This window comes from Parasteatoda tepidariorum, chromosome 3, assembly GCF_982258835.1.
Source record: "Parasteatoda tepidariorum strain Cologne lab strain chromosome 3, Ptep-v5.0, whole genome shotgun sequence".
Taxonomy (NCBI): domain Eukaryota; kingdom Metazoa; phylum Arthropoda; class Arachnida; order Araneae; family Theridiidae; genus Parasteatoda; species Parasteatoda tepidariorum.
The window spans coordinates 5024910-5051820 of NC_141757.1; the positions used below are offsets into that span (position 1 = coordinate 5024910).

The window sequence follows — 26911 nt, forward strand, 5'->3', positions numbered from 1 at the left end:
TATTTCATTCACTATAGCATTACTTAAGTTCAGCTGTTTCTTTTTTACTTTAAGTTTTTCTAGCAATTAAAACTAGTATAGTTAGCCCAATATAGCTCACACAAGAAAACACTAATTGTGTCTCCTCTTAATATATTGTGTATGACACATACAGGGAAAACAAGGGGAATTTTTTTCTTCCAAAATCGAGTGGCAATAACTTAGACAATATCGCGAATATCTCTTGAAAATAATTAAAACTGAAACCACAGGGAGTAGAGAGGAAAATGGGTTCCCTATGATATTTAAAAACTGATGAAGTTTGTGGGATGTATTAGTCTTATAAAGGGTTAAACTATATATTTTAATTCATCAAATTCCAACAATTTATGTTTCAAATTGTTTAGCGATTGTTATATTATATCATTTCATACCTATAATTTATCTTATTTAGACTTCAAGTTGTGAGCACTAGTGTTGGTGGTGTGCCTGAAGTTTTGCCCCCCCCCCCCGAACTTGTTTGGTTAACTGAACCAACTGTCATTGGTAAATATAAGTTTGACTGTCTAAATTTGAATTTTTTTTAAAAAATGATCAAGCATATTAAATTAATTTTGTGGTATATATTTTAAGAATATTGTTTTCATATGTTTAATTTATTTTTCAACTTCTTAACTGCCTCAAACTATAATCAGGTTTCATACCTTAGGGTGCGTAGCATTTTTAAAAAGTGCTTAAAGGTGCTAATTTTTTATTTATATTTTTAAAATCCCTTAAAGGTACTTTTTTTAATCAGAGTTTGTAAAAAGATCTTAATTTTCTATCTTTTAAAAATAGATTTTTTTCTTTGCCGTGTCGATTGGCGTTCTAAATTACAAAAAATTCATGATTTTCACAATTTTCTCTGCAATATTTATCAGAATCTAGTTATTTTATCATGATTATGTAAAGTTTTTACAAATGTTTTTGAATTTTATTGATTTTATGTTTATAAATTAAGATCTCTGAATGATAGAAAAAAAAATAATTTTTATTACTGCACAGTGATTAAAATATTTTCGGAAAGTGATTAATAATAGTTTTGAGTGCTTAAAAAGTACTATAAAGGTGCTTATTATTGAAAAATCTGGCTATGTACCTACACAGACACAATAAAAGAAATTTTAAAAAATCACATTTATTAAATTATGTAAAAGTTTAAATCTATTTTTAAAAAAAAATCTATTTTTTATTAAAAAATTGATTTGACACTTATTGCTAAATATCAATGTAATTTTTTTAAAAAGACATATGCGTTAATTAACTACAAGAGTTTCGTACAGTGATTTACCAGTATTCCTAACATTTATATTTGATTTGACAATAATTGTAGCTGCAGCAAAAAAGAAGCGGAAAAAGTGTATGAGGGGTTCCTTATATTTCTTTGTTGCTATCTACTTAAAAATTTTTGTGTGATACGTTTATCTAGCTTATTCTTTGTATAATTTTAACAAAGTTTATTTTCAACTTCAATTATTACAAAGTGCAGAAAAAAACTTGGACAAAGTTATTATATCATAGAATAGAAATAGCTAATTTCTTTCTAATTTGTGTGTTCATTTCTTTTTACTTTAATTATAAACTATTTTATATTATATCTATTAGTTAACAGATTGTTGTTTTGGCTTTTTTACAATCTGAAGCCAAAAATGTGCTATTTTTGAGTTGTTTAAGTGAAGAAAATGTGAAATCGTTTGTTTGCTCTATACACAAAAGTTTGGACTCTTTAAAGCAATTGCTTTGGCGGGGATAGGAGATAGACTTACAATTCATTGTTGAAAATTTCAATAAGCGTTAGCGCCTCTGCATCGTTGCAAAAGGTTGCCACTCTGAAACCAATTAAATTAATTTATTAGTAAAAGTTTACTCTTGTTATTATTTGTTATATTTTGTTAATTTATTTATTTTTCATTAAGTTATATTGAAAGTTATTTGAGCAAATTTTTTTCTTCGCCTTGTTGTAAAAGTGCTTTATAACATAATTTATATGTATCGATTTGACTAAACTAAAACATTAATAATATTAATTTTACAGTTCTGCAATGATAAATCAATTACAACAAGAATTTATATTCCTGTTACTGGAATTTATAATTTTATTCCTGTTATAATAAATTTATACTTGCACCGTAAATTTGATTAAAGTCAGATGTGTTTGTTGCTTCCCTGAAATGTTATTAAAAATGTTGAATGCAAATAAATAAAAGATGAAAAAAAATAATATGTACACAAAAAATATTTTATTACTGTTTTGCCAAAAAATTTAATGATAAATATTTGCCGCTACTGAATCATAATCAAGAGTCTGTGACTTGTCTATATTAAATAATTAAACTAGCATTCATTATCCATATTTTTATTTAAAAAGAAAAATACATTATTTGAATGTCATGCTCCTTTAAACAGGTTTGATAAAAGGTTTGGAGTAAGCTATGGATGCTAGGATAAACAATAAAGTAGTCCCTAAAGATGTTGCCTTTAAAAAACTATCAAAAATGTATAAGTGGGATGATGTTGCTTTCAGGGTCGAAAAGGTTTACCATCAAGTTACCAATGAGCTCAACTAAGTAAGACTCAAATATTATGTTTTTTAATCAAATAATCAAATGAAAGAACTAACTTTTTACTTTTTGTAAAGCATTGAGAATGAATTCCTAAACATTTTATTTTATATCATATTTACTTTATTCTTATTTTTTAAAAATTGGCCCTGTTTGATAAAGAAAAAAAAATATTCTTTAATAAATAAAAAAAGTGAATTTGGAGATATTATTTAAATTAATTTAAGTAGAATTATTGAATAAATATTATGCTTTTTAAAATCACATTTATAAAATCTTTATTTATTTAATTTATTTCATCTTTATTAGATTATTTTAAAAAACGTAATTTATGCATGCACATTGTGAAAGCTTACATTTATGTAATTAAAAATCAGAAAGGTCAAAAGTGATCAACTTTTTTAAATCCTTTTTACATCTGTAGGACATAAAAAAATACATTTTTTTATGCATTATTCATGTAGAAAGGTTTAAAGAAATAAATAAAAGACTGGATTTAATGATTTAAATCATATTTTTTTGAAGTTGAATTATTGAAGGGATAATCAGGTTTTGAATGGTTTAAAGTTGTCTTTTTTAGATTATTTAAACAAAAGACATAATGTTTGTTTAAGCTTAAGTGTATGTAAATAATACTCACTTGTATCGGAAAGGACAACATTGATTGATTGTTTTTATGTATTTTCTACATCAACCCTATTAATAATTTTATAAATTGTGCATAGGAAATTAAAACACACATTAGACACATAACACAAGAAAATATTTTACTAAGTTAATAACATTCTAAATCGACAGATCTTAATTAGTGATGTAAAATAAGGAAAAATCTTATTCATAGCATTTAAAATTTACAAACATTAATTAGTAACATCAAAGAAGAAAATATCTTGTTGATCTTAAAATTAATAAATAATTATTTGTAGCTTGAAATGAGATATCTTACTAAATTCATAGTATTTAATATTTCTAATTTTTAAAGTATGAAATATTCTCATATATACCCGAAGAAAAAAAAAACCTCACCTTTTATATATTAAGTAAAGAATTCAAAATTTTAAATCAATCAAAAACAATAATACTTCCAATGAAAAAACGCGCTTAGCAGCAGTGAATCCAAAAAAAAAAAATTGAAACAAATGAGACATAGAAAAAAATTGGATAAATATGACAACCAAAGCTGACGTCTTCAGGGGGTACCAGCTGCGGAAGTTGTAAAAGCAAAACCTTTTCTATCGAGAGAACAAGACAAAAGTCTAAAATTGCCCTCTCTGTACCCTATTTTATACTAACCTTTTTTATTAACTTCATTTTATACTAACCTTTAATCTTTTATACTAATTAATACTGACTCTAAATACAAACTCAAGATAGAAGAAAAGCATATAATCTATTTAAAAAAAAAGAAAGATAAAAGCTTAATGTAATCAGCATGTCATGATACAAGAAATTGGCTTTTACGGCTAGTCTCCCAGTTGCTGTCAACATGCTAATATTAAAAATAAAATAAATTGTATGTTTATAATTTGTTCAAAATTGTTAGCCATCCGCTATAGTAAAAAAATTTTTGTTGTTGAGGGAAATACATTTTTATGCTGTTTAAATAAATAAAATTATATGTTTAATAAATTAAACGGCATAAAGGAATATGTTTTAATTTACGTCTGTCAGATATTTACGTTAATAAAGCAAATATATGCGCCCACCATATCTTCCTTCGTACAGAAACTATTGAGAAGCGTTTCTTTGCTATTTTAAATCTTTTGATTTATTCCTACATTTCAAATGGATGCGCCTTTAGGTGTTTACATACCTACCATTATTTAACTTCTTTCTAACTAACTATTGTACTCAACATGAATGATGTCAGAAACTATAGCACACTATTACACTTTTTTTATTTCTATTTTAACTCTATTTTTTTTAATCTCTATTTTAGTCTTTTTTATTTCTATTTATGTGTAGTTGCTCATATCATGTTACGCTAAAAAAGGCACTTTAGAAGTGTATGAATAAATCTTTTAATTTGTTCATACACTTGGATGTGCCTTTAGGTGTCTACATACCTATCATGGCCACTTATTTTACTTCTTTCCAGTATTTGGTAGACTTAGTAACTACTTTTTCCTCAAACCTAATGAGTTTGTGACCAATACCAAGTAGTATTTTCCATTTAATGGACACTTTGCCAATTTTTTTTATTGGATTAAGTTAAATTTTTAATAAAATCTGTATTCGAAACAATCTAGGGCTATAAAAAGTTAATTAAGCAATAAAAATATTATAAATATGTGACACTATTTAGTTGAACATACTAACTTTAAAGAACCTACTTTCTGCATTGATGTACTTTTATCACAATTTTCAAAAAAAATAAAAAATAAAAAAGACTGGAAAAAGTGACCGGTTGTTTATTTAATTGAAGTAGCCACTTTTTTTGTTGACTCGCCATGTGACGAGGGGTTATTTTCATGTCTAAACTAATTAGTCGTGTCTTTTCTTTAACAGATTTTGGCTTCAAGGATATGTAGCTGGAGCTTTCTTTATGCTTCTACAAGCCATAGAACATTTAGTATATCTCTTCCTCTCATGGTATATACCAGAAGATGTAAGTAAACAACTCTTGGGTCCTCCACATATAAAATTTTCAAAAATGCTTTTAATTTTCAAACTTTCTTTTTCATATAACATATTAAATTTTGAAAGATTTAATATGTTACATTTTTGACCCACTTGAAAATTAATCTTTATAATATAATATGGCTAAAATTGTCAAACCTCTTTTCCAAGGTTAAGCCAGGTCCAGCAATTCTCTTTCTTAGGTCTTATATCATGGTTCCCATGGGTCAGGGAAAACCTGGAATTGTCAGAAAATTTTATTTTGACTCTAAAAAGCAGTGAATAGTCAAGGAAAGTTAAATTTTTTTCTTACAAAAACCTGTAAAGTTCCTAAATTAAACCTATATAAACCAGATGTTTTTATTGTAGGTAATTAAGGCACTGGGGGTGCATTGTTCTTGTTTTCCAATGGTGCTATCTATGGCAAATAATTCGACTTTTGCCGTACCCATAGGACGCACCTGTTTATAGGGCGGATCCATTCCTACATTCACAGATCATAATTTCGTTCAGTCTCCAATCCAGTACCCCCATATGTATAATTTTTGTTGTGGGAACATGGAGATTTTGTGACCCTACAATTGTAAGCATTAGCAATCAGTTATTGACTCTGCTGCATTTAGCAAGATATTCTCAATTTCAGGCTTCCTTTTTCACCCTCTGATATCAAACCGAAAAATCTCTTGATCTCTTTATAATGGCTAAAATAATCAAGAAAAGAGTTCTTTGTCAGAAACTGGTTATTTTATCATGATCATGTAAAGTATTTTGCATATTGTTAATGTATATAGTGCTTAAAAATATTTCTTGGATGCTTAAAAGGTGCTTATTTTTTCTTGAAAGATTTGGCTACGCATCCTGATGAATAATTATTCAATAGTTAGCAATAATTAAGCAGTATATTTAAGGCCACCTTTTTAAACCAAGAAATTTCGACTTAGTTTGTGAAAATCCTATCATTTGAGCAAAAGCTATTTTGAGCGATGTTTTTATCTTGTGCTTTGTACTTACACTTATCTGTCATAACTGGGGTAGCTTTTTATTTTTCCAGGACTACTTTAATTCTTGAAAATAATATGTGAATTACATACCCAATTAGTATGATTCGAAATAACTCTTTCAGTTCTGACCTTATTGTTTTTAATGGTTTCAACAGACAAACAAAAATACAAATGTAAGGGGTTGTGAGCTAATATTTAGCCAGAGAAAAAATAGAAATGTTTTTAGAATCATTATAAATTACTACTTAGGAAAATGGATGTACATAGCATTAAAACATGTTTAATTGCCGGTTGAAGGTGTTTTGAATAATAGTCTGTTTTCTTTAGCAATCAAGCAAGCTTTTATGCTTTAGTTTTGTACACCCTCTTTCATCAATAATTATCTCTAAAACGTTTTTTATTCCTTTCTTTCGTAAATATTAATTTGCGACCACTTATGTATGTGTGTACTTTTTTCTCTTCATTTTGATCAAGGATTCTAAAAATATACATAGAGGGCAGTCATAACAGAACACCCTGTAGTTTCTGCTTGAAATTTACTTATTTTGAAGGAAATTTTTCATCATTTGTTATATTTAATTTATCAAATTGAAAAAAATTATGTTAACTAACTTTTAAGTGTACTTAAGAGAAATAATTCAATTTCTAATGTAACAAAGGCACATGACTATCTGGCTGTTTGTAAAACTTGTCGTGGTAGGTGGGAAAAAAAAAGAGGAATGCCCAAGCTCTTCTATTTTGACTCTTTACATTTATATGGTTTATTAATAGCTATTGAGTTTTTTGCACAAATCATTAATCTTAAAAAATGTTTCTAATTGCATGGGGGAGATAGTAGAAAGGTCATTTTTGTCCTATCTGGCTATTTTGTTACCTGGCTAACCCTTCCGCCACATTAAACCAGATAGTCAAGAGCTTCCTCCCTATTGTATAATATTTTTTTATTATTTAATATTACCCAGTCGCGAAATTATTAGATGCAATATTGATACTAATTTTTGTGTATTCATCATTGGATTAATTTAATTTTGAAAGAAAAATTTGTTATTTAGTGGTGGTCAATTTGAATCAATTGCTGTTTTATTTTGAATATTAAGTTATTCGGAAATCTGCACTTTAGACGAACAAAAAGTTGTTAATTTTTTATCAAAACAAAATTTTTCATCATCGATCTTTCTTTCAATGAATTTCTAAATTAAGATTTATAGGTATATGATAAATATATCAAGTTACTGTTATTCAGTTGTATCAGTATGTAAGGGATAATATATTGTATGTTAGTTGTTTGAATTGGCTAACCCCTGAATCTGTTTAGTACTCACCATCTGGTGGGGATAAAAATCGTTGGTGAATTTTTTATTCTGAACACAGCTCAGGGTGCATGTTTAAGAAGATGGACATAGCATTTAATTCCGTTTTAAAAATTTTCATTGTGATTTTTTTTTTTTTTTTTAAGAATAAATTATTGAATCCTAATGTGATGTCGTCTATTTGTCTAAATTACTTTGTATTAAATTAGTCTTTTTGAAAATATCTTAAAAGGTAACAGTTTCACTTAGAATGTTGTAATGTGTCCTGTAAATTTTTAAAAGTGGTATTAAGCATACATTCAATGTATTAAAATTTTTAAAAACCTCTTATTTTTTAGTATTCTAAATATGAAGAGATATCAGTAAAGTTACATCCGTGGTGATGTATCCAGTCACCGTGACACTGAAGTTTGGAATTTTGACCCCTTAATGACCTTGGTGTTTTTTTTTATAAAAAATAAGTAAAGTATCAATAAATCACAGTAGAGAAACAGTACAGAATCATGCTCATAACTTAAAAGCACATAACGACACAATAAAAGAGCTTAATGGAAGAATCAGATAAGTGACATATCTAGGAATCACTGGTTTTGCCTTTCTATAAATCTTAAGACAATTAATAACATAAATTTTTAGTATGCTAGTATGATTTTTTATTTCAAATTAGGCAATAAGATTTTATTTTTTAGATAGTTAGGTTTTATTTAAAATTAGGAACATGGAAGCGAAAAATTATTAGTCCCGTCTTCTATTAAATTGGTAATAAAATACAACTTTATTTTTTATTCTGAAAATATCACTTACCTGCTTCTTCCACTAAGTTTTTCAATTAATATAGCTGAAATAATTTCATTTTTTTAAATTTAATAATATTTGTTGCCATCTGCGATGGCTTTACGTTAATGAATGAAATAAAACTCGTTTTTTTTTGTAGTTTATCCCATTAAAATAAAGATAAAATGTATTTAGCATCACTTGGCATGATGCTATTTCTAGCGGCTAAACCATAATAGTCAAAATTTACCATTATTAAATAATTTTCTCCAAGTAGATATTCTTTTCGAGGGGCCGTTCTAAAGTATAAGTATTTATTAGTATTGGCTCTGTTTTAATAATCACGAAATATATCCTTATAATATTTTACATTACATGGAAAGGAAAACCACGAAAACATTCCACCGTCAGCATGGGTTTTCTAACCCATGATCTGTCTTCCACTGGGTATTTTTAGCTGAGCCCATTTTCTTAAATACGCATTTAGACCTACTTCCATTATGTTTAAACATACTTTTTGAGCTGTGTCCAGATTAAAAAGCTCACTGGCAAACTGTTTTTTTTATATTTTATTTGTAATGTTATGCCATAACTGATTTTGTTTTTAAATTTTTCAGACAATTGATACAGCTTATCAGTTAATCTGATCTGATGTTGCTGTATAAACACTTGTGTGTCTACAGGTTCATCAGCAAAACAACATTTTATAGATATGAATTTTTGTAATATATTTTATGTTTAAACTTATTGATACTGTTAAACTATTTCATTGAATGTATTTGTAAAAAAAAGGAATAAAAAATAAATGTTTAAACTGCTTGTGTTTCTTTTTTAAAAAAACTTTTAATAATTTTGATTCCTTGTTAAGTATAATACAAGCATGCCCATTTGAGATATTACTCTTATATTTTGTAAATTTTTTTTTACTTTTGCACCTTGAGATTTATTTGCAACTGATTTCTAAGAGAATAGGAAATTTATTTTCAGAAAATTTCTGGAGATTTAAATTTGTCAAAATACCCTAGAATCTGTAAATATTTTGTGTGGGCCTATTAGAAATTTTAATTATCATTGCATCCAGTTATTCTCGCTCGAAAAAGCCGTCTGGGAGGGGACAGACTCATTTCTTGATCCTACCCGCTTCCCTCTTCACAGTTGTATAGGAATGAACTACAATATTTTCCCCTTTCTTAATATTTTTTGTATAACTATCTCTTCCAGGCCTCTTTCTTTTAGAACTATGTATAGTGTAGTTATTTAACTTAAAATCTATTTGAAAATCAAGATAGAAATTAACTTATATTTTCCTATGAGTCTCCACTCTCTAATGCAGAAGGCAAGTGAAGTGTGGCCCTAGGTAGAGATCAAGCAAATAAGAATAAATGTGTGATTTTTTACTTTTATTATTCACTCCTGCTTGGGTTGCCCCCCCCCCCTTCACGTATTTACTGCGGCTCATTTTTGCATCCGCTTACTAATACTAATTAATTATTTTGTTTACCTAAATAAAATAAAAAATGATTCCTCCTAACCGACTAATGAATTGAACTGTTTGCTTATGTTGTTACATGTTTGTATTATACCTGTTTTGTGCTGTCTTTTCTCTCTTCTTTTCTTTCACTGTTATCTAACTACTTAACTCACAAATTATGCAAAAATCGAAAAGGAATATATAGGGGGAAAAAAAGAGAATTCTTCGATGCCTACTCCACATTTCCTGTCACCTTTTTAAAAAAGTGAGACGGGACACCATCTATATATATACATATAAGTTTTTCCTAACCTCGACCTAAACAGATGAGATGGGGAGATGGTTTTCGTAGAAAATTTTCATGAAGTCTTTATAAAATCATAACATTATAATAAAAATTGTTTTTAAGATTCTCAACTAATGAGATAATTTTGTGATATAAATAGTGTGCAATAGTTGCTGTAATATACATATACAGTTTTTATGTAATGGAATATAGTGTCTTATAAATTTGAGTGTTAAATACGATTTTTCTTTTTGCATATCAGATCTAAAATTCTTAGATTTTGTGAAAAAAAAAATAGCGACATTTTTTAAAATTAAATTTTAGATGTGTTTACAGATTTCAAAATACATCCAAATTGCTCATGTAATTATTTGAGAAGCAGTAGTTAATTTACGTCGCACTAGAGCTGCACAATGGGCTATTGGCGACGGCCTGGGAAACATCCCTGAGGATGATCCGAAGACAAGCCATCACAATTTTGTTCCTCTGCAGAGGGGATGGCACCCTTGCTTTGGTAGCCCAACGACCTGCACGCGAAGTCGAGCACTTGACGGTAGAACAGTTTAACGAGGACCAATACCGCACACCCTCGATCCCTACGCAGACTGATCTGTTATTATTTGAACTTTTATGTTAATGGTTAAGATATTTTAGAATTTAATGTGTGCTTTTTTAATTTAAATGTCATGTTTGCAATATGCTTTCATTTGATTTCCCTTTTAATCGAATTCTATCAAGAAAATATATTGCATCATAAGAAAAAGGTTTCTCTCCAATACTGAAGAGATAAATATTTATATAAAATTTTGAGAATGAGGGTATGAAACCGTAATTTCTTATTGGTATTTTAACCTGCTCTAATTTAATCAGTTTTCATAACTTTCTTTTAATCGATACTCGAATCATTTGAACAGCTTTCGAACCTATTCTGTTTTTATCAATACTCAAATCCGCTATAATTTGAACAGTTTTAAAAAATAAGTCTACTGACCATTACTCGAACTCACTAAATTTCTATTGGTACTTGAACCTGCTAAAATTTGATCATTTTTCAAAATAATTATCTTTTCATTAATACTCACACCCACATCGTACCTCTCAGTACTTGAGGTAGTGGGTTCGAATGCGGCTAAAAATTAGTGAGTTCGTGAATTGGCCGAAAAAACTTGATTTGAAACGTGATCGTACCACGAAGAATGTAGTGGGTTCGAGTATTTATGTAAAACATGTTATTTTTAAAAAATGACCAAATAATAACAGGTAAAGTAACGATAGAAACTAAATAGGTTTGAGAATAGAATTAAAGATAATATTTTGAAAACTGAGGAATTAAATAGGTTCCAGTTTCGAATGAAATATAGCGAATTCGAGTACTTACTTAAATAGAATGGGATAGAGGATTCGTGTACTAGACAGAAAACGGATCAAATATTAGTGGGTTCATGTAATGAATTAAAGTAACTGGTTTCTAAAATTGTTTTGATAAAAAGTGGGTTCGAGTATCAAATGAATTATAGTGAGTTCCAGTACGTTTCTAAAAATGAGTTCTATTAAAATTGTTTATTAGCAAAACTAGTTGCGTTAATTCAATAGTAAAACCTATTTACTTCTGTAGTTATAAAGCTATTCTGTGTTAAAATCCAATACTTTACTCTAGAAATTTGACCATGTTATAATTTTGCCATTGAACATAGTACAGTAGCCTAACCTGCTATCATAATCAATATTGTGGAACTCAGTTGCCTTCATGGGTGCAAGTCTTCCATCCCCAGGACGGATTTCCGTCTTTCGAAAGTGTCCGCGGACGGAAGTAAGACGGAAACAAGATTGACTCGAAGACGGAAATAGGAAGAAAAAAAATTCTGTCCTTAAAAATATTTTTTAGGTCTACTACGTTATTGGTCTACTTTCTTTGTTGTTATTTTACAGGGATGAAAGACTTCCGCGGAAATCCGCTTTTTTCTCCCAATTTTTAAAATTTCCGACCATGTTCCAAAAACTAAAATTTTTGAAGAGTTAAATTAAAGAACCCTAGCCGCCTGAACGATAGTTGGATTACCGCGACTTCCGCTATAGAGTGGAAAGGAGTCTAAGCGTTTCGTTTCTGACCACCGTTATTTGATTTCTTTTGTTTGGCTGATTTTCCGAATTTTAAATGTTGGGAACTGCTCCGGAATCGCTAAAATCGCGATTTTTAATCAGACGATTTTAATATCAATCATCGATTTTCGTATTTAACTGATTTAAAAGTTACGTGCTGCGATTTTTTTTACGCTATTTAAAACTCATACTAGCAATTCCTATTCACTCAATTTAAATATCCAATATCGCGATTTGTGTTTAAGCGTTTTTAAAACCCAATATCGCGATTTGTATTCTCGCGAGTTTAAAATCCAACGTCACAATTCGTATTCACGCATTATAGAATCCAATATTTCGATTCATTATCACGCAGTTGTATCGTTTTTCGTATTTGTTCGCTATTTAAAAATTACTCATTGCGATTCGTTTTGACCCGATCTAAAAATTATGCATCGTTATTCTTAATTACGCGATTTAAAAATTCAATATCACAATCTGTATTTAAGCGGTTTTAAAACCCAATATCGCTATTTGTATTCTCGCGAGTTTAAAATACAACGTCGTGATTCGTATTCACTCATTTTTAAATCCAATATTTCGATTCATTATCACGCAGTTGTAATATCAGATATCGTTTTTCGTATTTTTACGCTATTTAAAAATTACTCATTGCGATTTGTATTCACGTGATCTAAAAATTCTGCATCGTGATTCTTAATTACGCGATTTAAAAATTCAATACCGCAATTTGTACTTTCGTGTTTTTAAAATCCAACAGCGCGATTCATATTCACGTGATTTTAAAATCCAAAATAGCGATTCTTATTCGCGCAATTATAAAATTCAATATCGCGATTCATGTTCACGCGATTTTAAAATCCAACCTCAGAATTCATATTCAAGTGATTTTATAATCCAAAATCGCGATTCATATTTACGCGATTTTATAATCATAAATCGCGATTCATATGCACGCGATTTTATAATCCAAAATCGCGATTCATATTCACGCGATTTTAAAATCCAATATCGTGATTTGTATTTTCGTGTTTTTAAAATCCAACAGCTTGATTCATATTTACGCGATTTTAAAATCCAACCGCACGATTCATATTCACGCGATTTTAAAATCCAAAATCGCGATTCATATTCACACGAATTTAAAATCCAATATCGCGATTCATATTCACGCGATTTTAAAATCCAATACCGCGACTCATATTCACGCGATTTTAAAATCCAATATCGCGATTCTTCAAAGAAGTAGAAGTAAGTTTTTTCTTGAATTAGTTACTGTAAAGATGTGGTATATTTTTCATTAGTAAGCAATTTAATAGTTGTGCCTTCCTATAATTGCTTAATTTTTTTTGATTTGGTAGTCAAAATTTTAAAATTCTATTTCGGAAAAATTTGAAGTTAACTGTCTAAATGCTTCTCCCACTTTAAATATTAAATAAGAATCTCCCAGCATAGTTAAAAGTTGCTTTTATAATTCTCAGTATCATATAGAGCACCCCCTCCCCCCGCGTCCTCCCAGTGACATGCTTTGTAAAAGTTCAGCTTTTTTTATTTTTGTCCACTTTCATACCTGTATTTTATCAAAAGACAGATGAATAAATATTTTTTGTACAGTATTTAAACTTGATGTATTATGGTAAAGCTTTCTTAGATAGTTTGCATATGTCGAGGGGATATTGTGTATGTTAGGTATTTCAGTCAAAAAATTTTCAGTCTTGGCCTTTTTTCCAACTTGCACCCATGGTTGCCTTGACAATCCGCGAGCTAAATATTGGTGCTGTGCTGCATATTAAAATAAATGAGATAACGGGGCATATGAACTTGTTACAGAATTTGTAAACTTATTTTGTTGCAGCTTACTTTTACAATTTTGTCTAAAAAAATAGATTTTAAATTGCGTAGCTTTTCAACAGAAAGTAACCTGGCTGAATGAGCTGCAGCTTACAGGGTACGGCATTCCGTCCCTGTGCTCAATTATTAAATAGATTTGGTGAGAGAAGACTCAGCACGCGATTGATTTATTTACTTTGTATTTATCTTTAAACTCGGGAATTTATGGAATATAGTTGAAATTTTTACTACAGTTTTCAACATTAGATTTCTGAAACTGTATATCTTACTCTTTAAGCTACCATCTTTTTTTAGCGAAGTTATTTATCAAATTTTATCCGAAGTAAATTCTGCACTAAAATTTGACTCAACTAAATATGTCTAACTTGATCAATCTTCTGCTCAGCTAAAATGTTATTATTAGGTTGTAAATATGACACACACACGAAATAGTTATTTAATTACATCACTGGCTTAGCCATAGGTTAACGTTGAGCAATCATATATGATTAATGTTAAACACATATACAGCATGTTTTTGTATCGCATTAAAAATGTACACAATATTAGACTGTAAAAGAAAATTTTCTGAAAGTATATTTTGGAAGATGTCTTGACAAGGTTCTAAATTGTCCTATCTTCTCCATTTGTTCTCACTTCCAAGAGTCTTTCTACTGATTTGATCTTTTCTTCTATATCCTTGGTGATGATGATGAAGATTGGAGGGGTACAAGGTTTCACCAAGAATCTTTCATCCCTCCCTGTAAAACATCTGACGAAAAGATTTAACTGCTGATGGTGCCCTTTCAATTCCGCTTGCGATTTCCTTCAATGTTCCTCTGCGATTATTTTACGTTTCTCAAAGTTGTGACGTCTTCCTAGTCTCGAACCCTCTGTAGAACTGTCAAATTTTTGAGGTTATCAGTCTCGACCCGCTCTGCCCTTCTGTTATTAATCTGTATAGTTCAGAGGTAAAAAAGGCTTTTCTAGTCATTCGTTCAACTGATATATACCCTCAATTTTTATCGGATCAGATTAAATGTATTATTCGCTCGGGGTTTAGAATTAGTAAATAAGGAAACTTGGTAGGCAAATGAAACAGATATATTCTAGTTTTCCATTTACTTTCACTGTAGTGATACTTAATAATTGGCAATTAAGGATGATTTATTGTATCAGAAAGACCTTAAGCCTGATCCATACATCCCATCTCGGGCCCTAGTATTTTTCACTGATAGTAGTAAATTGCACTCCGGTAGGTTTGGCAACTGTGTCTACGCTAAATTAGAGGTTAGTTTGAATTTTCATCGCAGGTTTCGCAACACAGACAACTGTTCGAATGTTCGCTCAGATCTTGCCATCAAAGAAGTTTTGAGTTCGCCCTCCATTCTGAACTTACTGACACTTATATTCTGATGGACGGCAATTGTTGAATCAAATACTTACAAAACTGGACGGAAATTCTAGAAAAAATTGCACGAGATGTAATTTTCAAAATGTTTATACTTTCACTGTCAAGTTTTCCTCCAATGAATCTCTTCCCACGTTGGGGTCTATGAAAATGAGGAGGTGGGTATGGGCCGAGTGTTATTGGCATTGTCAACCATCATCTATGAAAAAGGTACCCCATCATAGAATCGAGTTAACAAGTCTTATACACTATTGAATTTGAATTTTATTTTTGTACTGGTAGATACACTACAGTATTCCCCCATCAGAATTATATCTGATAGAATTCGATGAACGCATACCAGTACTTGACTCATTGCTGTTTTGTGTGTAGCCGGGAAAGCTGTATTAAGTTCACGGTCATGGTTGCTCCTGTGCTGCTATTAGCAGTCGAGTGTATACAGGCCGACGTTGTGTGTGTAATTGAGACTGAGTAGCAATAGCGTGAAGAAGTGAAAAATGCCGCAGTCACAAGTTGCAAGTCAACTGTTCAATGTGGACCATCCATTAAAGTAGGTGTGTTCAATTCGAAGTGGGAGTTTCTGTCAAAGTGGGAGTTTCTATCAAGGTAGGCATTTTCACATCACGTCCGGGTCACCAATGTGGGGATAGTAGTTATCAACCATCTCAACCTTCATCTATGAAAAGGCACCCCACCTCAGAATTGAGTTAACATGTCTTATATACTAGTGAATTGGAATTATATTTTTGTTGTGCTGGATAGAAATTGTCTATGCAATTCGATGATCTGCAGCACAAACTGCATTAGCCAGTTTACGAAGCGGCTACATATAATATTTGAAATTCGTCGTATTCACATGTTATTAATTTGGCATCAAATGACATTTTTTTCCCTCATCACTTCTTATTGAATTCATATGTGTGTTAGCAACGTATCAAACTATTCCACAGATTGACTCTACAGATCCTGAAACAAGAAGTACATTTTTAATGTCTTTTCATAGCATGTCATTACAGTTATAAAAATCATAACTACTGTGTCAAAACAATTTTTATTTCCAACAACATACTGTAATATCTGAAAATGAGCAACGACTGACTTTGTTGTTCAAACTACTCTCTCTATCATTTGAAGGCTAAATTAAAACTTGTGGTTTTATTGTCAAAAATTATGCAAGGCTTGTTTTATCCATTGCTTTTTATTTGTGGTTAAAATAATAAAAGTTGTTGGTTGTGGGGATGATAGTTTGAGGCGAAATAGTGATTGCTAGATCATATCAACTAAAACGTTTCAAGGCAAAATTCATTCTTGCATATGTGCTAACGGTATCGTACTATACATTAATGCTTAGAACCAAATTAAAAATTTTAGTTTGTAGGTCAAAAATGGGCTAAAGTTTGTCCTAACCACGAAATTTTTTAGAGGATTAGCTAACTAACATTTTTGATGGGTTTTTAATTTCCCAGCATGGGTTAACAAATGGCGGTGAAATTCATACTTTTGGTTTTATAGTTAAAAATTCTCGAATTCTTCATTTCTTGGTCGTAGCTTTTTTCGGCAATCCAGCTGAGGAAATGGCAAAGTGAGCTAAAATTTTTTATTATTAGACTAACAAATCGGATTAAATATCTGAAATTGTTTGAAAATTGCTTAGATTTATTAAAAATTAAGAAAAAGTTATTTTGAATATAATTTTTTTGGGTCAGGTTGCCTATTGTAGGTATATAACTTCTACAATAGGGCAAATGTTAGGAAGAAAGATTTAAGCTTTTAATTTTTATTAAAATTTAAATTTCCTTTGGTCTCAATATATTTTTTATTTATCTTTTGGCTAGAGGAATAATCATTTCCTGCAACGGACTAACGCTTGGAGGCAAAATTCTAGCTTCTGTTATCCAGGTCAAAAATGAACTAAACTTATTTTTGCCTTAACTTTTGTTTAGGTGATTATCTAACGATACTTTTTTGTGAGTGAACGGGAGCTACGTTTTCAAAATTATGTTTATCATCTTCACAATTCGTTTTTGCCACAACTTTTTTTTGGCACGTTTTCTACCTACAATAGGAAAGCTTATTCAATTCGATTATGAGCGAGGCAGTGTCTCAGTGGATAAAGTGCTTGCCACCCAGTGGGAAGGGGGGGGGGGTCATGCGGGTTTAAATCCCAGCAATGCCTAATATTTACGAATTCTGCTCCCGACTAGTACAGACCAGATGTGGAATATCCTCAATGTTAGACGGATCTTGGATTCGAATCCCCTTGCCATCGGGTTAACCGTGGGAGTTTTTCCTAACTCTTTAACACAAATGCAGGTGAGTTCCTTCAAAACGTTTTCCACGAAAGTTACATTTATCCACGAGTTCAAACGCCGTTTGACGCCGGTTATAATATAGAATGGGGCACGTTTTTTTGAAGAGTCGGCTAACGAAATTTAGATAAATTTCACACTAATTAACAGTTCCGAGCAAAACTCGTTAATTTGGTTCAAAAGTTAACTTAAGCTGATAAGATGTTTTAGCCAAAAATTACTTATAAGCAGGTTAAAGATAAACATACCCGCAACAGTATAATATATTCTAGGGAAGGAATCATGAGAGCATCATGCATTGACCGCCTTTACTTTGAAGACGAGCTGGTACAAATGGATTTGAAGCTGGTGAACCTAAAAACTTTGGGGATCGGACCCCGGTTCTCCCCAAACACGCCTTAGTGCCTTCTCATAGTGGCTTTTTCTTTATCGCGTCCAGGAGAAAAAAAATCAAATCTTGTCGTCTAACAATTTTTTAGAGGAAAACAAGGACTTCCGATATCAGTTTTAAAATTGTCATTTTCTTTAAAAGTTGACAAAATGCTGTTTTAACCGTTTTTCTTATTTTGATTAAAGATTTGTTCTTACAAACGTTTGGAGGTAAAATCCAGATCCTTGGTTTCTAGTTCAAAAATTACGTGAAACTTGTAATTTTAAAATATTTTAGCTGTCTAGAATGAAGGACGAAAATGAAGACAGAAATATTTTGAGGGGTTATGCAGGGATGGACAATACGTGAGACAAATTGCTTGCTTAGTAATTCTGAGTATGAAGTCACTGATGAAAATGATAAAACGTATGAATAAAGTAGTACTTATAAAGTAGCACGTATAAAGTAGTACTTCTATCATTTTATTTTATAACGTAGTCATAGATTATGATATATAAAAAATCAAAATCAAAATTGAATTAATAGCAAAATACATTACATATTACTTTGTCATTTTAAGATTTCAACAAAGTAAATTGGAAAAAAGTATAAAGTCGGTACAATTGTTACATCAGTAACCAACGTGAGATCCCTTTGTATTCAATTACATTTTCCAATCTCACATTCATGGACCCAGATAGCGTTCTAAGATTTTGATATCAATATTTTTTTCCATGCATCTTGATTGTATAAATCGAATCCGAGTTGTTCTTGAATTGTCGATCAGATCTGTAAAAGTGTCTTACTAATATCGTCCAAAGATTTTCTACCGGATTCAGATCTGGGCTACGTGATGGCCACTTAACCGCTTCCCTGATCATCCCGAGTTAACTCGGGTATGTATATATTGCAAATAATGATTATCCCGAGAAAACTCTGGAGTAGTAGAATTTGTCAGTGCGTTTTGTTTTATCCCGTTTTTACGGGGCTCCAAGAAAACTAATCTACTGTGATTGGTTTGGAAGTTTTGCTGTTGGAGTGTGGAACTGCACACATCTTTTGTACGATTGTACATTTCGATGGTTGCTGAATTTACATAGAAAGCATGTCACTTCACTGGCGTTTAGAAAGTATCACTGCGTTCTCTAAAATATATACAAAGACTAATATTTAAGTTTTTTTTCATTTGCCCGAGATAACTGAGGATAGTAAACTGATGGTAGATTAAATGTGTTTTAAACATTAAAAAAAATTTCATCCTAAAACTTGTGTACTATATTTTGTTTTAGTTCCTTGCATTTATTACTGAAATAAAAAATATATATAGATTTTTTGCATTTAAAAAAAAAATTGTAAGGGACGCGGGATTTAGTCTCATTTGCTTTCATCCAGTGTTTAGTTGAATATGAACATTGTCTTGTTATAAGGTTCAGTCTTCGGATGTTATAAGAGGAGCAACAGGAAATAAATTATATCCCAATGTATCCTGATACATAATGGAATTCATTTTGGTTCGTATAAATATAATTTTCGTCAGCCATCTAATTCATCCAAATTAAACGTCCACATCACTCCAATTCGTACTGTGTTTCTTTGTAAATGCTAAACGAACATTTTTATGTCATTTAATAAACGGAGTTTTTTTTTTAAATATTTTTAAATTGAATGATCGGATTATTACTTAAAAAATTTCTAACCGTGCGGCTGCTGCGTGGTAATTTTATTTCATTATTTATTGTGCAGAGGAAATCTTTCCGTGGCAAGCAAGCTTCCAGTTTCAATTTTTCTTTCCTTCCAGTATGCTGTTTACGACCATAGCTTTCAGGATTTCTGAGGTAACTATTCATTGTAGCCTTAAACCCTTCCTATTTTTCTGCCAATTTCAGAACCACTCAAGCAAATTTCTTTAAAACCTAAAATTCTATCGCGTTAAAAGAGCTAACATTGTATTGCTCGTGCAAACTACCAAAATCTTCTTTTATACTACTCTGATTATCTTTGGAGCAAATCACTTTCTAGCATGTTTCTTACCTGACGTAATTAGTATCGACTTTATACTTTTTTTTGAATGATTATATTACCCATTTCGCCATAATAATATGTGAAACAAAAATAACATGCAAAGCAATTAGACTTAAAATTTTTGCAACCAGGAAATAAATTTGTATATTCAGCCATAACAGTAGTGTTTCATATTTGGCAGCTTTTTGCTCGGTTTTATATTTTTATTCAGGTCGCTATAGACACCGTTGAATAATGTCGTGAAATGAGACATATTTTTTCAAAATGTTTATTATAAATATTTTCTTTGTAATTACTGTTTATGAATATTTATTTGTTACTTACCTATTGCTAATAAACATTATTAAAGACGCATATCGTTCATTGCTAACTGATGAACAATTCAAAAACCTTCATCTTTTGATTCACAGTTATCCATTGCAGAATTGGTGAAAATTAAAACAGTCATCGGTATAAAGTTTTTCAACGTTATTATTTATAGGGAATGTGAGATATGTAAGTAATAACTCTAAATAAATCTTGATCTATTGGATTCAAGCTATTGATCCATAGCTGCGTTCCCCAACCTTTTTATCACCGCGAACCTGTCAACGTTTGATAATTTTACAGCGGCCCTCTTTGGGGGGGGGGGCGTTGATTGTTTATATTTTAGATGATTTTGATTTAATAATTTTAATTTCATTATATTTAATCATGCCTTCAAAATAAAATACAGTTAAACCAAAAAATAAATATAAAGTTAAATCAATGGGAGCCCTGAGCTTGTTTGTTTCTTTGCAATGAGACGGTTCCATCTGGGGGTAATCGGAGACAATGATACATTACATACATTAAAAAAAAATTATATCACTACCTTCGGGGGCTCCTTTTTTTAAATAAATAAAATTTTAATGAAACGCAGATATTTTTAATTTGGAGTATAAACCTATGAATTTAAATTCAGTTTCAATGAAATTGGCGGCCCGGTACCATTTGATACACGGACCGGGGGTTGGGGAACACTGATCTATAGGACTCAATGGATTGAGGGACTGACCAAAAATATGCATTTAAGCGATATTTTAAGCTACTGAATCGGACACAAAAACATACACTTTTGGAATAAACATATATCTTTTTCGATGAGTTCAAATTCTTTGCAGTCGAAAGTTTGGACCCATTTATGCTAATTTTACTCTTTGCTTATTTCGTTGTATCTCGTGAACTTTTAAAGCGAATTTAGAACATTCCTTTTAATCCCAGTCTCAGCAATGATTGGAAGAATAGGCCGAAAATCAGTTTCAAGAAGATCTTCACTGGCTAAGCCCCTAAATGCTGCCTTTTCCCTTATACACAGGTCCCGTGCCCACTCTTTGGAAAGCGGTTTACATAATGTCTATGGAAGTTAGCCTTCTTCCCTAAATAGTTCTTTGGAAATAGATTTCTATTTATCAGGAAGCATTCGACCCATTTCGTTCAAATTTTATATTTTGCTATATACATTAGTTAAAGCAATTGGTAAGAAAAAGTTTTTTTCTTTGCATTAAAAAACTGACAATACAAACAAAGCAAAACCTAGTCAAAATATGTGAGGAAAAGATGGGCACATTCTGTGTCCTAAATTTAAAGAAAACTGGTCACTTGTCCAGCGCAGAAGCTGACCGATATCCTGTCAGAGAAAAACATATCTAATAAGGTATATAATGGCCCCAAACAGCTACACAACTCTCGCATCGGTGTTTCTTATTGTTTATCAGGGTAGATATCAATCACTATGACAACCACATCTACTCTTGCACCAAGGTAACCTTGAGCTCACCGGTGGTCATTGGAGTTGGTCTTTAAGCTGCAATGAAGCATCCATGGATGTTTCATAGAAAACCCTCTCCCAATCATCCTTTGTCGAAGACAGAGGTGTTTCCGGAACCATGCTAGACGGTTTTTTTGTGGATCACTGTAAACGGGACGCTGAGTTCAGGACGCCTGGCATACGGGGCACCTGTATTAAGCCTCTAGTCGACTGTTATCCGTAACATAATAAATTTCTACTGCATTATGCAGGCTGCGAGGCTTTCACAGGCTATCCCTTTTGGCTAGAACTGGCTAATAATGGTCTTGAGACAGCGTTGTTGCCCTTTTGTCGCCTTGATCAGGCTGACGAACTGCTTCTTCTCCCCCCTCTTTCTGTGTGAACTTTCTCGAAACCTAGAGGAACTTTCTCGAAACCTACTACAAGTATCCTGTTGGTAGGGCACTGGACCTGTGTCCAAGAGGTCGTGGGTTCGATCCCCTCCAACCGAAGGCTCCCCGTGTAGTAAATGGTGACTGTTGCACGTTAAATCTGTTGAGTCACCAAATCCTCCATGCTGCCATAACAAAACCTGCCTCTGGGGGTACTGATCCAGGAGTTTCTTTTTCTTCTAGATTGGTTCAAAATTACAAAGCTACGGATTGGCCTGCTTTGTGTCTTCCAACTTCCTGCCATCGTGTCTAGACGATGAAGATTGGCGATACTAAAGATGGGTAAAAAAATGTCAAAAACAAAGATTGGGCTAAGCTACGATGTTATAGTACCACTACATAAATGCGATCATTGCACCACTGCCATAAGATGTCACTGACTACTGCGTGGCAAGGTGTGTGCGAAGAGCTTAGCTATCATCTCAGAACTTATTTGCATATACGTGTTGTTTTTTATTTATTTATTTCTTTAAGAAACCGCTCCTTCCTTTAATTGGTTTCATCAAAGTAAAGTGATATTCTTTGAAGTGACGCAAAAATTAGTGTACCATACAATTCTAATTTTTTCCCCATCATCAAAGAAAATAAAGCATAATAAATAATTATAAAAAATAATTTTTTTCATGGAATTATCTTCGGATAAATGAATTTTATAATTGCGTGCAAAATATTTTCAATTCGCTTAAAAAGTTCTCCAGATATGGCGAAATACGCGCAAAAAGTAAAATTAACATTAAGGGGTCCAAACTTTAAACCACTCCCCTGACCATATTTTACAGATTGCTGCCATTCCTTATATTTTGAGGGTCAGAAATCCGAGATCGTCGAGAAAAAAAAAAAAATATGTTTATTCAGAGAAAGTACGTTTTTTTTTGTCTGATTTCGTAACTTTATATATCGTCTGCGCTAATTAATTAGCTTATTATACCCTCGAACCATTAAGATCTAGACCGAATACTTGAAGATCCAATCATGAGATTAAAACTATTCAGGGCTGATTTGTTTTTTTCTTCTTTTATGCAATGTTCATCAAAATTAAATTTTATTGCGGAAGTAGCTTTAAAGATGCATCATTTCAGTTGAAATGCGCAGTTTTGAGAAAAAAAGCCAACAAAAGAAATAGGTAACAATATTAACAAAAAGGAGTGACACTTTTCGAAAAAAAGCATAAAAGTATTTCTACTGCAACTAAAATGATGAACGGATGAAGTTGTTTCAGAAACTTTACTGTTGTTACTGTAGTTCATTTACGTCGCACTAGAGCTGCACAATGGACTATTGGCGACGGTCTGAGAAGCAGCCCTGAGGATGATGCGAAGACATACCATCAGAATTTTGATCCTCTGTAGAGGGGGTGGCACCCTCGCTTCGGTAGCCCAACTACCTGAGCGCGAAGTCAAGCACTGTACGGTAGAACAGTTTAACGAGGACCCATACCGCACACCCTCGGTCCCTACGCAGAGTGATCCAAGTGGTCACCCACCCTCACACTGACTACAGCCAGTGATGCTTGACTATGGTGATCTGTTGTGAAACGTGTCTTAACGATCAGTCCACTGCGGGGCCAGAAACTTGACTGAGAAGCGAAAGTTGGAAAACTTAATTTTTGGTCAAAACATGTGAAGATTACAAAACTGATAAATCACGCAAAGGATATTCTTACCTGACATATGGTGTAAGTCATTATACAGCTCATTTAACGCCACAACTCTTCCCTACAAGAAAAATAGTTACTTTAGTAGAACCATAGCTCCAAAAAAGCAGTCTAAATAATGTAATCAGAATTGAAGGGTGTGTTACAATTCCCCCCGGAATCGGAAATTAAATTGGTTTGATCTTCAAATTTAAATCCCTGAGATATTTTTATGGGGTTACATCAAAGATTCTGTATTGATACTCCCTAAGTATCGTGATTTCGTAGAATTACGATCATGGACCACATCCGCTACCATTGATCGTGATATATTGCAGCGAGCGTGGCAAGAATTCCGACACATCACCAAAGATTCACATACTGAACATACTTTGGAGAGAAAGAAAAATTATGCGAAAGTAAAATTTGTAGCTGCATTGATAGTATTTTGTTTGTTATAAATCTTCCAAACACTGGATGAAACTGGATTGTGACACTCCCTGCATACAGTTGTTGCCTCGAATAATAAAAGTAAGACACATGTTGAAAAAATTATATAATAAACAGTAAATAGAGTTCATTATTGGATAAGTTTGCAAAGCGCTGACCTGTTTAAATTCGGTATAAGAAAGTTCCGCCCTACATGCTCTTTAATTCCGATCATGTGCTCTTCTACAGTTCCAAAAACGCATGGTCCATATGTTAGGGGATGATAGAACGCACCTAAATAAGCATAAATCACCATACAGTCCATGGTCTGATCTCAAGCCGCAACGAGCTAGAGGGAGCCTCCCAACGACAGCCATAAAAAGGCTGTTTACTGCAACTGTTTTCATTTGCTCTGTGGATCTCCGATCAGATGGATGCGTTACTCAAATCAGGAAAAGGTGGAGATGCAGTGCATGCACGGAACTACGTACGACAATGCAAGGGAAGTTCCAAAGATTGCACAGATATCGTTTTCCAACATGTCCCCGATGCAAGAATATTTCAACGAATGAACGAACAACTATGCGACAGGGGTTCTTTTTCAAGTTGCAAGCAAGATACCGGACGTGGCAGGTGTGTAAGAATGCCATTTGTAACGGACATCATATTTAAACGTGTGAAAATCAAGTTTCGAACGTAAAACTACGTTGTTTCAATCTCTTATGTTTTCTGACACTCATGTCACTGACATTTTCAACATATTACGATACTCGAATTCCGAGTTATAAAATAATCACATTCTAACACGCTTAATTTAGCGATTATTCTACCGTGAATCCATGTCGTTTTTTAATCATTTCCTCTTTAGTTTCTCACATTCCGATATTTTTTTGTAAGAGATTAAGATGTTGAAATTTACAAAGTAAGCACATTCTGATAAATTCACTAATAAATCGACGTCGTTTACTGATCATTGTCGATTTCTGTTTCGGTTTTCTTTTAATATAAGATTCTGATATATGATATTTCGACACGAATTATCACTTTTCTGAATTATGACTTTTTGATGCATGACGCTTTTAATACAAATTCAAATTTGTTTCAGTGCATTTTTTATAAATTTATCCCTTGCTTTTCAACCATTTCATATGTTTTTCAAAATCTGATATTTCATACAAATTTGTTTATTAGATATTATGGCGCAACTTAGGTAGTTTGGCAATAATAATTCCCTTAAATTAATCTTTTTTTTTAGTTTTCTTTTTTCTGTTAATTGTCACTTTTTAGATATTTTTTGTTAAAATTGTAGCCATAGTTACCTCGCATCGAACTTTGAAGCAAATAGTTGCAGTTTAGTTTCCATTACAGGCTTTCTCTTCTCTCTTACAAAAATAAACCTATAATTGCAAAGAAAACAATTAGAAATCAAATATAATATATAGTAATATATAGTATATAATAAGCATTACAATATACAATATATGTTACGGACAGTGATTACGAGAAAAAAAAAGATAACGCAAAAAAGTGCTTAAGCGAAAAAATGCTTATGCGAAAATTGATTAAGCGGAAAGTGATTACGCGAAAAATTATCATCAAGCAAAAAGTGATCATCGCCCAAAAAGTGATTTCTCAAAAAGTGATTGCTCAAAAAATGATTACATAAAAAAATGACACTTTTTTGCGTAAACTTCTGAAAATCAATCATTCAAACTTGGCTAAAAATCAGTTGTCGTAGCTTTCATTTTTTTATGGATCGGCTGAAAAATATTTTTCAGCGAGTAAACACAAAAGTCTCAATCAATTAACATTTTAAAAAAATTGTAAATTTAGTTCAAAAATTAGTTGTAATTAGCAAAAAAATTTTAAAAAATGCAAGATCGCTGGCCGAAATTTTAATGCGCAAATTTGGGATTACAGAAGTTAGTCCATAAGAGTTAGTCCACTTAAAAGCTGTTTTGGCTGTAATTTTTATTTTGAATGAAGGTTTTTTTAAACCATGTTTTATACACCGGTTCAACATTTTAGGGTAATACTCAAACCTGTGGCTTCTAGGTCAAAAATTTGCTTTGGTCATAGCATTCTTTGGTGGATGAGCTAAAGAAAATTTTATAGTTTAACATAGGCTGACGGATTTCTTAAAACTCGTTTAAATTCGGGGGCAAATTTAAAACAATCGGTTTTTATTGTCAGAAATGAGATTGTTTCGCCAATATTTTTCCCCCGATGGGGAGACAATACTTTCAAAAAACTTAACGCAGAGGTAACCAATTCGTGCCACGAATGACATGCCAAAGCAATAAAGTAAAAAGCGAATTGATACCAGTATTAAAATTTAAAAGGTTTTTCAAAATATTTCTTAGTTTTTTTCAATCGAGGAATATGTGTTAGTTTCCCATTGCTCATGAGTAATAAACTTTGTGAAAAACCAATATTGTTTATCACGGACAGATGGACAATTTAAAAGCCTTTAACTGCCGACAATTTCAAATTCACAACCGTATATTGGTGACCTATTGGTACCGAATATCTATAAAAATTGGAAAA

The 26911-nt window shown here is 31.7% G+C and overlaps 1 protein-coding gene and 1 long non-coding RNA gene across 21 annotated transcripts in view; one reads left to right on the top strand and one right to left on the bottom strand.

Moving 5' to 3' along the window:
- Nucleotides 1-9097, top strand: part of LOC107456840 (phosphatidylinositol N-acetylglucosaminyltransferase subunit A) — a 223531-nt gene extending 214434 nt beyond the window's left edge. For 8 of the 20 annotated variants that reach the window (XM_087158644.1, XM_087158645.1, XM_087158646.1 and 5 more), the window contains one exon: nt 5088-7838. In XM_087158644.1, coding sequence (XP_087014770.1) covers nt 5088-5307 — 220 coding nt within the window. In that variant the 3' untranslated portion in view covers nt 5308-7838. The other 12 variants (XR_015432372.1, XR_015432367.1, XR_015432373.1 and 9 more) reach the window with 8 other exon arrangements.
- A 5292-nt stretch (nt 9098-14389) lies between these two features.
- LOC122272915 (uncharacterized) overlaps nt 14390-26911 on the bottom strand; it is a 38749-nt gene continuing 26227 nt past the window's right edge. The window contains exons 3-5 of the long non-coding RNA XR_015432253.1: nt 25684-25761; nt 23966-24017; nt 14390-16347 (exon numbers count right to left, since the gene is read on the bottom strand). This is a non-coding gene — a long non-coding RNA (uncharacterized LOC122272915). The remainder of the gene's footprint in view (nt 16348-23965; nt 24018-25683; nt 25762-26911) is intronic.